The 13,928-nt window shown below is 45.0% G+C and overlaps 1 protein-coding gene across 6 annotated transcripts in view; it reads right to left on the reverse strand.

The window, feature by feature from the left end:
• CSN1b (COP9 signalosome subunit 1b) overlaps positions 1 to 13,479 on the reverse strand; it is an 81,548-nt gene extending 68,069 nt beyond the window's left edge. For 3 of the 6 annotated variants that reach the window (XM_089587400.1, XM_089587404.1, XM_089587405.1), the window contains exons 1-5: positions 13,294 to 13,479; positions 12,602 to 12,697; positions 10,516 to 10,697; positions 6,363 to 6,536; positions 994 to 1,129 (exon numbers count right to left, since the gene is read on the reverse strand). In XM_089587400.1, the coding sequence (XP_089443526.1) occupies positions 994 to 1,129; positions 6,363 to 6,536; positions 10,516 to 10,697; positions 12,602 to 12,697; positions 13,294 to 13,332 (627 nt within the window). In that variant the 5' untranslated portion in view covers positions 13,333 to 13,479. Of the gene's footprint in view, positions 1 to 993; positions 1,130 to 6,362; positions 6,537 to 10,515; positions 10,698 to 12,601; positions 12,698 to 13,018; positions 13,264 to 13,293 lie in introns of those variants that run through there. The other 3 variants (XM_089587401.1, XM_089587402.1, XM_089587403.1) reach the window with 3 other exon arrangements.
• Positions 13,480 to 13,928: the final 449 nt, after the last annotated feature.

Below are 13,928 nucleotides of genomic sequence, written 5' to 3' on the forward strand. Positions count from 1 at the left end.
ACAGCGTCCCTCAAAGCCCAAGTCACTTCGGGGCATCAAATCCCATTAAACCAAACCATCCTCTCCAGTACTTGTCTGTTGTTAAAGGGACACTGAGGAGAAATTGAAGTTCGCTTGTATCGACAGAATACCAGCTCCTGATTACAAAAACACCACTCATACTGAAAACAAAGCTCTTGTAACGTAGAAAAGAGCAAGAACCAAAATACAGGTATTGCCGCCACAGGCCAAACTCGCAAGTACAAGCTTCATGATGTCATAGGACAAAACAGTGTTGCTAGAACCAATGGTTCTAGCAACACCAGGAACCGAGAAGCCATGAATCACTGAGGCACAGCCAATGCATGCGCAAATCTCCTTGACGTCGCCAGATGGTGCCACGTGCCCGGCAGCTATGCGCGCTCCTGAAGCATCGGGACCAATCAGTGCCTGTTTTCCGGCGGTAGGCGGGCTACCAGTATTCCGCTAGCGGTAACAAGGTACATGGTATGCTAAAGGTGTCTATTTGCGAGAACTTCGTTGACGACTTCGAGAACGAGATCCATCGTAACGCTGACAAAACGCCAGTGCAAACGTAAGCGAAGCGACTGTAGCGACGGCCGCAATAGCCGATAGATGCCTTCAACGTGCGGCCGGCGGTAGCTTTCTTTTCGGCTGCTGCTAGGCCGCTCTGCTGGCCGTCAGAAATCACGGAGTCTGCGTTACGTCATGCGCACGTCATGTTTCACGTCTCTTAGTCCTGTGTCGTCATAGGAGAATCCCAAGTTTGAATCAGAGCGGCGGGAAAAACTTTTTCAACTTCGAATCCAAATTTCTTAGAAATAAATGCATCTTTCGCTGCCGGCCAAGTGGCAACAAAGCCATGACATGCCGAACTATCGGATTTTACTATAAAAAAAAATATTAATAGAGCTCTCCTCAGTGTCCCCCCTTAAGGAGTTCAACTGTACTCTCATGGGGTCACAAATGGGGATCGACAGATAGGCATACTACCTTGATGACGTTGAGGCACATGTTGACGACGTGCCGGCTGCTGGTGCAGTAGTCACGGGCCCGGGAGAAGCACTTGAGGGCATTGTTGAGGTCTCCGCAGTCCAGGTAGTGGTCCCCCAAATCGTCATGGCCCCGCCTGAAAGGGCAGGCGTGTTAGCAGAGCTCTCATCAGGCCTTCCTCTCGTGGATGTACCCCTGTCAAGCGCACCAGTTAAAAGCACTTACTACCGGAAGTGCGCTTCGGCATCCCAAGTGACTAGGGGTGTGCGAATATCATTTTTCGAATACGAATACTTGGTTCCGAATATCAAATTGAATAATCAAGGACAGACGCATTTAATCACTACAAACATTTATTTGGGCACCCAAGAACACCACCGTTCAACTATCGACGATTAAATGAACACAAAAGGTGTGTGTGGCTGCACAAAAAGTATCAAAGTCTCGAATATTATTCTTAGAAGAGTGGAAATATCAGAGAAGATGGCTAGTACACAGCATTGATTAAGGCTAGCTTGCCATCAGCACAAAAGCACGTTGCCTGGGATGACGTAAAAGGTTGTCGTGAAGGAAGACCAGCTGCACCACACGGTCAGGCAGAAGTATAGTTCTCTTCTAGCTGAAACGACTCCTCCAGCTACAGAAAATGCCCTCTCACTTGGCACTGAACCGGCACGTATTGCGAGGTACTTCGTGCACAGCTCTGACTATACCAGCTTCGCAGGTATAGCCGCAAAAAAGCTCACCAGCGCAGTCAGCTACGGCATGGCCCTTGGAGGAAGAAAGAATTTCCCTTCAGTGTAGGCGCCGCCATGTTGTTATGTATCTGTCGATAGGGCTTGCGGACCGAAATGAACGCCGGTGCTCGCAATGAATATTCGGCTACATATGAATATTTGCATCGGGTCGAATATTCGAAACAACACGAATACTTGGATTTCGAATCGAATTCGAATACTAAAAATATAATACAGTCGAACCCGGATATATCGAATTCGAAGGGGATTGGAAAATAGTTCGATATAGCGAAAATTCGATATACAGATATAGGCTAAAATTGCACTCCCGATCATAACAAATTGTGGCTTACCGTTTGGAACAGCCGCGAATCACATAGTATGGGCACGCAATGTGAAAGCGCTTTATTTCGCGGAAAAAAAATCACTAATTTTGGGCTGCTTTTTCCCCTGGGAAACGAAGTTCAAAACACTGGCCTCGATCTTCTCGAGACTGTCCAGGTGCGAGAGCACAGTGCCTTCCATTTCGCCGCGACAGCGCCGAATCAGGCTAACGCTGACGGCAGTTCAGTGGCTGCGCACGGACGCGTTTCTTCGACAACACAGTTGCCCTCGTCGTCGCTGGAGTCGGCGTCTTGAGCGCCAGTTACCGCTTGAAGTTCTTGAAGTTCGCTGTCAGCGTTAAAGTCCCACTTCGGACGGAACGGCGTCGAGAAAATTGGACAAGTCGCGAAACGCGTCGTCCAAGCACTCATCGTCATCTAAATCTTCCAGACATTCATCTCCGGCCACTTCAAGGCCTGCTTCACGTCGCGCGTTGAAACACAGGCACACACAAAAAAATAAAACACGCGAGGCGCAGATGGAGCGATAAGAGCGAAGCCTATGCGAGCGGCAGTCAACGAGGCTGCGAAGGAACGAAGGAACGACGGAGGGAAAAGAAAGAGCAGGGAGAAAAATCGGCGCTCTGGGCTTCATTTTTTTTTTTTTTTTTCTGAGCTCTCTCTTTTCCCCAGACCCACGAAGTGCCCACGAGCGACCGTTTTCTCTCTCTCTCTTTCCCCAAGAAGCGTGGCTTAGAACCGTCGGCGCGCGTCTCCATGCCGCGCTCTCTCTTCGCTGAGCTCCAATGACCTTGACGGAGCACATGCCGGCGGTACAGGAGGAGCGGGAAAGCTCGCGCCGGTGGGGCGCAAAAACGGGGAACAAAAAAAAAAAAAAAGGGCCCTGCCCCTGCTGACTGACTGCGGAAATGTTCTCTGCTGAGGCGGCTGAGGACCGGACAGGAATGTCTTTGGGGAAAGCGTGCCTTCGAGGGGCGCGGCGTTCGATATATCCAATGTCCGGCGAAAATGGAATTCGATATACAACGCAACTGTACTATACTTTTACACAGTCTTTTCAAGGGGGTAATCTGTGTGTTCGATATAGCCAATAATTCGAAATATGCGGGTTCGATATATCCGGGTTCGACTGTATTCGAAATATATTCGAAAATATCGAATATTCGCACACCCCTACAAGTGACACTTTGGGCTACGCAGTGCTAAACGGGAAAGCAAAGTGCACTCATAGTAAAAAAAAAAAAAAAAATCACAACACGAAATGAGCAGAGTTTTTGAAGAGGTCAACGAAAAATAAAAAAACAAACTTAGAAATTGACTGTTTGACATGATAGCGCACATGAAACGAGCTTAAACAGTTTCTAACAATCAAAACAAAGATTGAAATAGAAGAAAAGCGAAGACTATCCAGAATTTTGACAACAAACAAGACAGCGGCATGCAGCGGACTTGCATTTGATTGCGTACCTTTGTTATGTTTCTTCGCTTGAAGCTATAACAAAAAAAAATGGGGAGGCACAGAGTAGAGCACTATAGAAACAATGCTTATTTGTCTCCTTCATTCTGTGCCTCTCCATTTTTTTTTTTGTTATAGCTTCAAGCGAAGCAACATAACAAAGGTACGCAATCAAATGCAAGTCTGCTGCATGCCGCTGTCTTGTTTGTTGTCAAAATTCTGGATAGTCTTCGCTTTTCTTCTATTTCAATTTTTGTTTTGCATTCTTAGAGACTGTTTTAAGCTCGTTTTATGTGCGCTGTCATGTCAAACAGTCAAGAGCCGCCGCGGTGGCTCAGTGGCTATGGTGCTCGGCTGCTGACCCAAAAGACGCCGGTTCGATCCCGGCCGTGGCAGCTAGAATCTCTTTGGAGGCGAAATTCTGGAGGCCCGTGTACTGTGCGATGTCAGTGCACGTTGAAGAACCCCAGGTGGTCGAAATTTCCGGAGCCCTCCACTACGGCGTCCCTCATAGCCTGAGTCGCTTTGGGACGTTAAACCCCATAAACCATAAACCATCCTTTGTTATGTTGCTATGTTGCTCCGCTTAAAGCTATAACAAGAAAAAAGAAATGGGGAGGCAGAGAGTAGAGCACTATAGAAACAATTGTTATTTGTCTCCTTCATTCTGTGCCTCCTCATTTTTTTTTCTGTGGTCTAGACCATGGGTCCTCTTTATCTTTTCAGCCTCAGGGAACCTTGATGACTTCCAGAAAGAACTGAGGAATGCTGCGTGCCTTGGCTTCCAAAACTTTCTGCCTAACAAGCACACAAAAAGGGCTTGCGAATGCGGATGCCTTCGAAAGAATGGCTAAATTCAGTTGTGACGAGTTTCTGTAACGCAAAACAGTCTGATAAGAGCAACTGCAGTACGCTTGGTACGAAAATAAGGCTGGACCAGAAATGGAGGTTTCAAGGCAGTGTTTCGCACGACAGCCTTAGTTGCTTATGTGCCGTGAAACCCAACACGACATCGTGTCAAAGTGTTGCTGAGCTGAAGTGCTAGCATGCTGTGTAGTCCATGATGCTACAGGAACGACGTGATGCCTCAGCAGATGTAAATGGTACATTATCTCAAGGGAGGGGGATGGGGGTAGGTGAAAATAACTGGGAGTTCTGTGAGAAAAACAAAAACAAAGAGGCACAGAGCGAAGGAGACAAAGATGCATTGCTTCAGTAGTCCTTTGCTTTACACTACCCCTGTATTGTTTTCACCTGAGACCCCCACCTGACTCCGTTTCCACTTTGCTCAAACAGTTCAGAGTAAAGGCCAGCATCAGTTCTCGAATATGGAAACACGATTTGGATTCCCTATACACAACAGCTCATTAACAAACTAGAAGGAGTGCAGCGAAAGGCAATTAGATTTATCTTTAACAAATACAGGACCAGTGATTCACCATCCCAACTACTAAATCAAGCATGTATTCTTACTTCATAGAAACGCGCCAGACTAGCACGACTAAAATTATTGTTCCAATTAGTACATAACACATTAAATGTAGATACTTCATGATATATATCTGTAGATGAATCCAGACCATCCCGGCATAAGCACCCATTAACCCTTAGAGAGTATGCATTCCGAACCGACTGTTTCAGATATTCATTTTTCCCGCTTGCCATAAAAGAATGGAATAGTTTGAACCCCTCTATCACTACTAATACATCTTTGCAGAAATTTGTAACTCTGGTAGAAGAACAGTTGCGCGATAATTAATTGATAATTAGACTAGTACAACAGACCACTCGTATCACTACATATAACAGCATCTGTATGAACACATTACTTACAATGTATAAAATTGCACCCTTTTCTGTGAAAAATGCTCTTTCGTTTTGTGTTTTATTTTCTGTTATCTGTGTTTTTTTTCCCCTACTCATGTAATTACTTGCAAATAACAGTGTTTTTAATGTATGCCATTCCATTTGTATTCGATTTGTACCTTACTATGTGCCCATCCTGTAAAAATCCCAATGGGATTGACAGTATCTGAAATAAATAATAAAATAAAATAAATACAGTAGACTCCCGTTAAGACGAACTCTCTTAAGATGAACCCTTGGTTAAGATGAACAGTGGTGGTCATTTGTTTGGTTTCCCATAGAGTCAATGCAAAAAAAATCTGCTTAAGATGTACACTGCACACGTGCTAATTGGTTAAGATGAACTTTCACGACCAGCCGGGCCCAAGCCATGCAGCTTTACTCGACCATTCGAGCAGTATTTCAGCGGAAGGAAAGAAAAAAAAGCTAAAAAATTGAAAGCTTTTTTGCACCGCCGACGATCCATGCGACGTGGGGAGGCACAGAGACCTAACCACGTCTCCGTTGAAAGGGCGATTCTGTGAAAGCAGAACTATCGCTGCTCCTCCCCTGTGAGGGCACTGAAGGATTTCTTGGAAGGTTAAGTGATATGCCTACGCTTGTAGCAAGCAGACGATTTTCTCGACAGACACAAAAAAATATAACAGACTGGGCAACACTCAACAGTGCCTGATGCACTGCACTAGTAGAGCAGTAAATGCTTATGTTGCAAATATTTTTTTCCTAAAAGACTATTTCATGGCTTTGTTCACATATACGAAGTATTTGGACACACACGCATGCTCGAACATCATTTTAAGAAGCACTCCTAATTAGATGAACTTCTGATAAGATGAACAGTCTTCATGGTCCCTTGGAGTTCGTCTTATAGGGAGTCTACTGTACACTGGTGCAGCTGCTACAGCAACACAGGTACTGTTCGTGGGGGCACAGTGGTGCAGGGAGAAATTCTGGCTCGGCTTCTACCTGATGCTCTCCTTGATGGAGTTGCTCTTGTAGTTCTTGAGGTCCGTGTCGAGCTTCTCCAGCTTGAGAGCCGCCTTCTTGCTCCGTGTCTCGATCCACTGGTTGTCCAGGGGCGGCACCGCTCCCGAGCTGCTGCCGCTGCCACCCGTCACATCAGGCAGGTTCGGAGTGCTCCTGCGAGGGAAGACAACACATACAACTATAACTATTACAATGAAAACGGATTAAGCTAAAACAGACGATTCCATCTGTGGGGCTTTCGTTTGAAACCTTAAGGGGGGACAATGGTCTTGAAAAAAAAATTTTTATTTATGAAGTCACAGTTACGAAATCTTCAAGGAATATGTATTTTTGTGTGCTGGTTCTAAATATGTCATTTAATTTCATGTAAAACAATTCTTTGAGCACTTATGCACTTTTTATGCTAGTATTTTGCGGAGAGTTTTGAAGAAAATTTGCTGCGGGGAAACTCGCTGAAATGTGTGCCATTGGGTTCTCTTGACGCCAAGGAATACAATAAGGGTGAAATTGTCTTCCTGCCTATCATAGAACTGAAGTTATATAGTTTTGAAGTTGTCGCTTCAGAAGTGAGAAGGAAAGTGTGTATTCCTGTTTCTGAAGTGGCAGCTTCAGTACCCCATAACTAAAGTTCTATGATAGCCAGGATGATAATTTAACCCTTACTGCATTCCTTGGTGTCAAGAGAACCCAATGGCACGCATTTCAGCGAGTTTCCCGCAGCAAATTTTCTTCAAAACTCTCCGCAAGATACTTGCATAAAAAGTGCATAAGTGCTCAAGGAATTGTTTTACATGAAATTAAATGACATATCTAGAATCAGCGCACAAAAATACATGTGCCCTGAAAATTTCATAACTATGACTAAATTAATAAAATTTTCTTTTCAAGACCAGTGTCCCCCCTTAACCCTTTAAGGCACTTTGTACACAATTGTGCAGACAGCAAACTCACAGCTTTTTCTGAGAGACTAGTGCAACTAGCAGTGATTTCATTGTTTCAGTCGAACTGAGTAGCCTTCTTGTCGCAAATAAGTTGGTTTTTTGTGCCATGTAGCGAACGCAGTAAGTAATATTTCACTCAACAGTGGGCTAGGTAGCACTTTGTCCACCATTTTTGTGCAGACAGATTTTGTTGCAAGTAAAAAAATTGATTATTTTTGCTCAATTTCGGGCGTTATGTGCATATGCGAAACGCAAAATGATTCCACGATTGCTAGGGTGCTTACCTGACACATGAGAACATTTCGGTGTTACTATTTCTAACAAATATCGCACTTTGTACGGAATTCTGCACATCGTTGTATACAAACTTACCTGCTGGTCCTTCACGCTCAAAAACTAGCAAAGTTCTTTTCTTGAGGCCTAAATATACTACTTAGGTGAAAAAAATAACTGATTTCAATAAAACAAAAAATGGCGTCTGAAAGGGTTAACCTACAGGGCAGATCCCTTTGCAAAAACTATGGTGGAGCAATTGCCAGCAGAAACCGCAAGGCTAACCCTACCTGTAGCTTACAGCATCTCAACTCAACTCTTGCAAAAACTGAAATGAATTGACAGATCATACAGTGAAAACCAGGTGATTACCCCAAGCAACCACCAAAAAAGAAAAGATATATAGGGAGGGAAGGAGGCAGTGATAGCAGTGCACAAAAGAGGAATTAAGGTGACAAGTCAATGTCCCAGGAGGCAAAGAAAAATTTACAGTGCCTGAGTAAGAGGTACAACAAGGTGGGTGAGTGACTTTTCACCAGCAGCAGAGCGCAAAAAATATGCAGCGATCACCATGCGGGTGATTCAGGATGGCCACTTTGACTCGTGCACCAGGAAAGTACATGACGAAAACTGTGTACCATAAAGCCACAGCAATAGAGCTTACAGGTGCGGGCGAAAGTAAATGGAACGTGCTCTTGCCTTCTAACATTTTTGATGAGTTACCTAAGTGAAGTTACCAGCAGTGTGTGTGCATGCTAGCAGGGCACGCCGGTGTGGACAAACCCGGACAAACAATGTTGCCTAATTTCCGACAGGGAAGGCGTGACTGCACTTAGAGCAGAATTATGTGCTCTATTTACTTATGCCCAGTGGTTCACTATCAGTGGTTCACTAAATACATCTTAACTAAAATTAAAGAGACACTAAAATCAACTCCATGCAATCTGTGTACTTAGTAAGGCTCAACTGTATGCCTTCTGTAGATGTTAATGTCGACTTTTGTTTGGCGCCAAAAAAAATGCACAGATTTCCAAGGACATCAGCTGCTCCTGTTTTCCATTGTTGGAATACTCGAAAAAGGGAACCTTTTCCCATCACTTGATTCATATTGCCGACGTCAGGACCACAAGGAACACCACGAACTCCGTTTAAAAGAGAATAGCGCCACAGCCTAGCCTCAGAGATCCGCACACGTAACAGCTGCCGGCATCACCACATCTGGTTGCGAAAACGGTTGGTGGCGGCGATACCTGAATTTCATTTTCTTGGGCCTTTTATACCTTACGAAACTTCGATTTTCAGCGAAAGCACTTTCTTGGTCATTAGAAAGAGTAATATAATTACAGCAGTACAGACACCTGCTTTTATTTGCTGTTTTCTTCTATGCAATGACGCACAAGACATTAGAATACACAGATCACCACGTGGTATTCAGCTACAACCGCTGCTAATCAATAACTGAATTCCTTCTCTCATGCCATTTCGGATCCGTTTTTACCAACAGAATGATGGCTGTGACGCGTAAGAAGGGTTCAGGTCACGTTGGGCATGAACACAACTGCAATATAGCCACTGATAAGTCATTTTTCATCATTCCAGCTCTTGAAGCAGGTTGGCTTAAAGGGACACTGAGGAGAAATTGAAGTTGGCTTGTATCGACAGAATACCAGCTCCTGATTACAAAAACGCCACTCATACTGACAACAAAGCTCTTGCAACGTAGAAAAGAGCAAGAACCAAAATACAGGTATCGCCGCCACAGGCCAAACTCACAAGTACAAGCGTGATGAGGTCATAGGACAAAACAGTGTTGCTAGAACGAATGGTTCTAGCAACACCAGGAGCCGAGAAGCCATGAATCACTGAGGCGCAGCCAATGCATGCGCAAATCTCCTTGACGTCGCCAGATGGCGCCACGTGCCCGGCAGCTACGCGCGCTCCTGAAGCATCGGGACAAATCAGCGCCTGTTTTCCGGCGGTAGGCGGGCTCCCGGTATTCCACTAGCTGTAACAAGGTACACGGTATGCTAAAGGTGTCTATTTGCGAGAACTTCGTTGACGACTTCGAGAACGAGATCGATCGTAACGCTGCCAAAACGCCAGTGCAAACGTAATCGAAGCGAGATGCCTTCAACGTGCGGCCGGCGGTAGCTTTCTTTTCGGCTGCTGCTAGGCCGCACTGCTGGCGCCAGAAATCACGGAGTCTGCGCTACGTCATGCGCACGTCATGTTTCACGTCTCTTAGTCCTGTGTCGTCATAGGCGAATCCCAAGTTTGAATCAGAGCGCCGGGAAAAACTTTTTTCAACTTCGAATCCAAATTTCTTACAAATAAATGCATCTTTCGCTGCCGGCCAAGTGGCAACAAAGCCATGACATGCCGAACTATCGGATTTTACTATAAAAAAAATATTAAGAGTGCTCTCCTCAGTGTCCCTTTTTTCATGCCTCACGTGACCTAAACACCATCAATCGATTGGTGAACCCGAAACAGCATGAAGAAAGTCAATTATAAATTATTTAGCAATCGTACAGGAATACCAGAGGGCGATCTATGTAGCCTAATGCCTAACGATGCATTTCAAAGAAGAAAACATTCAAGCAAAAACTTGGTGCCTGCCGCTCCTGCAAGACAGGCCAACTCCAATTTGTCCTTAGCGCCTCTTTAAAAGGGGCAACACCAAATAAAGTAGAGTGCATAATACACAGGGCAGAGAGGCTACGGTTACCTGGAATGTTAGGCCAGACACCAAAAGGAAACACAGCCAGGCAAAAAACCAACCATGATTATTGCTGCAAACTGACACAGCCACTTTCTGATACTTCTGCCAGCCAGTATTCACTGCCTTGGGGCATTCCTTGCAAACATCACAGTCAGAGTAGCAGCCCTGGACGAGCACCAACTGGGGTTCCACTCACCCCACAGCCTCGGTGAGCCTCTTGTGGATCTCCTGGTACTTGGAGATGTTGTAGGTGTTCTGCACATGACTCAACGCCATACGAAGTGCCTCGACCCGCAGTGATGGGCAGTGATCAGCAATGTAGAGCAGCCGGTAGAGCCGAGCAAGGCCAGCATAGCTGTTGGCGTGTGCCTCTAAATCCTGCAAGCGGTGAACAACACATCAGGGAGGCATAATGCTCACCCGTGGTTAGGTCACAGCCACAGTGATAAAGAGTATTCAAATTCTTTATTTCTGCCTTGTAAAGATACAGACAGCGGAGGCGCAGAAAAAGCTGAGAGACAGCTTGACTAAGCCACAGCCCCCTTTCGCTTGGCAGCAGCTTGATAGCAAGGCTTTTAATACAAAAGGCAGTTGCAAAGCGTGATAACATGTATACAATAATGAGCAGGTACAAGAGAAAACGAAAGAACATTATACAATATTGACACAATATTCACATTGGGTAGACACAGGTAATGGCAGCAAAGAAAGAAAAAAGAGAAAGAAGAAAAAAAGCACAAAACAAAAATCCTACATGCTAGCATACTAAAGCACGCAAAGACCTGTTTGACGAACTGAAAAGGTCAAAATTATTATATATATACGCGTTTAGCAGGGACGGAAGAGTGAACTGCAGGCGTTCTCTACCCGACTTTAACCGTGGGGTCGGGACTATCCATGTCTCCGCATACCTTGTTGTGTAGCTTGCATCTCGGGTATGTAGTTCAGCAAGTTTACGTATGTGGTTTGCATTTCTACGTGTTTCGAGTATAAACCGGACACTCAAGCGATATTTATACAAGTTGTGTATTTTTAGCACACCACTTTGTAGAAAGAGATGTTTGCTTGGCGAGTCCCAGGGGACATTGTAAACATGACGAAGAAACTTTTTCTGAAAAATGTAGATACGCTGAAGACAACTAACCGTAGCTGTGCCCCACATTAGATGGCAGTAGTTTAAATAGGAGTAGAAAAGTGAATTATAGAGGAGTAACTTTACTGTTCTTGGTATGACGTATCTGAGCCGACGTATTGATCTTGAAATCCACTGCTCCCTAGTTTAAACGCACTGTCGCTCTCAGAAGTTGGTTTATAAAGTTTAACATCTCAAAATGATTCGGGTTACGAGGGACGCCGCAGTGGAAGGCTCCAGCGGATCACCTCATCAACTGGTGTTTTTTAACGAGCAGTGACATCGTATAGTGCACGGTCCTCTTCGATGTAGGTGAAATGCCTACATCGAAATGTGACCGCTGCGGCCGGGATCGAACCCGTGTCTTTCAGGTCAGCAGCCGAGCACCATAACCACTGAGCCATCGCGGCAGCTACTCTCAGAGGTGTAAACTACTTGAAATAGATGAACACTAGCTTAAGGACAGTATGCCACTAGTTTTTGCGTTCTCAGATCCCAAACGAGCTCGCTAATCATTGCACACTGCTGCCTAGGTGTGTTTTGGTGCAAATCAAACTGCAGAGAATTTAAAGTGACCTAAGCGTGTTGCTGAACTAAAGAAAAGCATTCTGTTTTGCCAACAGACTTTCTCTGCCTGATTTGATAAAAAACCTAGCAAAATTTTAAGCCTAAGCAAACAATGTCTAAAAGCACAGTCTATAATCCCCATAATAGAACATTCTCAATTAAGCCACATGCTGTAATGATGTAACAGGCACAGAACATAAGTGTGCGAGGGGTGGGTTGGCAGGTAAATGCTTGCAAGAAGGTATCTTGCTAACAAGTTGCATTCCCGCTTTACAAAGTTTGTGGGGCTAAAGGAAACCTATTTACACTACCTTGCAAAAATACTGAATGCCTACAACATAAGCAGAGCATTTCGTGTATTGCCCTGTACAAGACCAACATGCAACGCCATCCTTCTTTCTGCGATGACGCGAACTGGGACAACAAGAGAGCGGTACATCCCCACCCGAACTTTCATGCCTACGTCAATCAAAACCATTACAGTCGAAAACAGAATCAAAAGTCGAGCTCACTTCCAGCAAACAGGGCAGTTCACAACAGAATCTTGAACGTGTAGCGTTACATAAGAGCACAGCCAGCTCACCAAGGATGGATTCTCAACGACGTAAGTCTCCTCTTCGGCGGCTTCATTTTCTTCCGGTGGCGCGTCCACTTGCATGGGCTCGACTGAACTCTGTTGCTTTCAGGCGTTCCAGAGAGCATGAATAAAGAAACGCGCATTATGACCGAGGGTTCCCATAACACCGGAAAACCAAACCTGCCATTCCATCCCTACCTAAAAGCTGTACGACCCGGTCAAAACACACGTTCAAAGGACAGTATTCCACGAATTACGGCGCGGAAATTTTCACGCAACACACTCCACAGTATTTACATGATGGCAGCGATTGCCCCGTATCCCGCACCACGTTACATTGAATGCTACTTTTTCAGACACTGTTGAAGCGGATAAAAACACAGAACACTTCAATAAATGAATTTAAATCAAAGCAGTTCTTACGAACGGCGGCGAGCGATGAACGAAGACAACCAGTGTTTGTAATCGCCTAAAGGAAGCGGTCGGCTCGCACGCGCCAGGCCGGTGGATAATCCATTTAAATGATTTGCTTAAACCTCTCGAGAGCAATTCTAATCGGGGAATAAATTTACGTTACGCTATACTAAGCTAATACAGAATGATTCTTAGGCGAAATGAAATTATATGGGCCATCCTCACAAATTGAGCTCCCAACACTGCACGAGACCTTTGTCAACCCGATAAAAAAAGATGTTTACCTGGAATAGCATATTTTGGTGAGGAACGGGCTGTGGCATAACGAGCTAAGATAGCAGGACAATTAGGCTCATCGGTGTACTGTTGCCGCGGCTCTAAGCAGCTGTGAATGCGATTCCACCAAGAAATATGTAATACAACAACCTATCCACTGGTCGTTGCAACCCTCACCAAGTGCCAATGAGCGATCGCAGCGACAAATGCTACTAGTGGTTGCGAGAGAAACTATTTGATGTTTACCGCGGTAGCGCTTTGCAATGTAGTTTGGTTTCGGTTACGGTTTTCTTCACGTGAAAGGAGCGTTCACGACTTAGTTGATAACTTAACTCCAGGCATTTGACAGTTACAGTTAAAGAGGACTTCAATACTTGTAATAACACACCTAGCCTACGGTCTTTGTTGCTGCTTCTCTCTTTTTCTTCCTGAAGACGTTTTGAAGAATTCCTCTCTTCGTCATGGAACCTTCGTGTGAAGCCCTTGCACAGGATGCATGGGAAATTTGAAATTATCGAACAACGTGTGTCTGCCAGTCGGCTTATATGTCTTCATAATACAAAGTCTATCTTGCGTCATTCAATGTGGCTCCGTACGTTCGCCGCTTTTCACACTGTATCGTGGCTTTCTCCTAGCTTCTACT

Source organism: Amblyomma mixtum, chromosome 4 (genome assembly GCF_055824585.1).
Source record: "Amblyomma mixtum isolate Tamu chromosome 4, ASM5582458v1, whole genome shotgun sequence".
NCBI lineage: Eukaryota > Metazoa > Arthropoda > Arachnida > Ixodida > Ixodidae > Amblyomma > Amblyomma mixtum.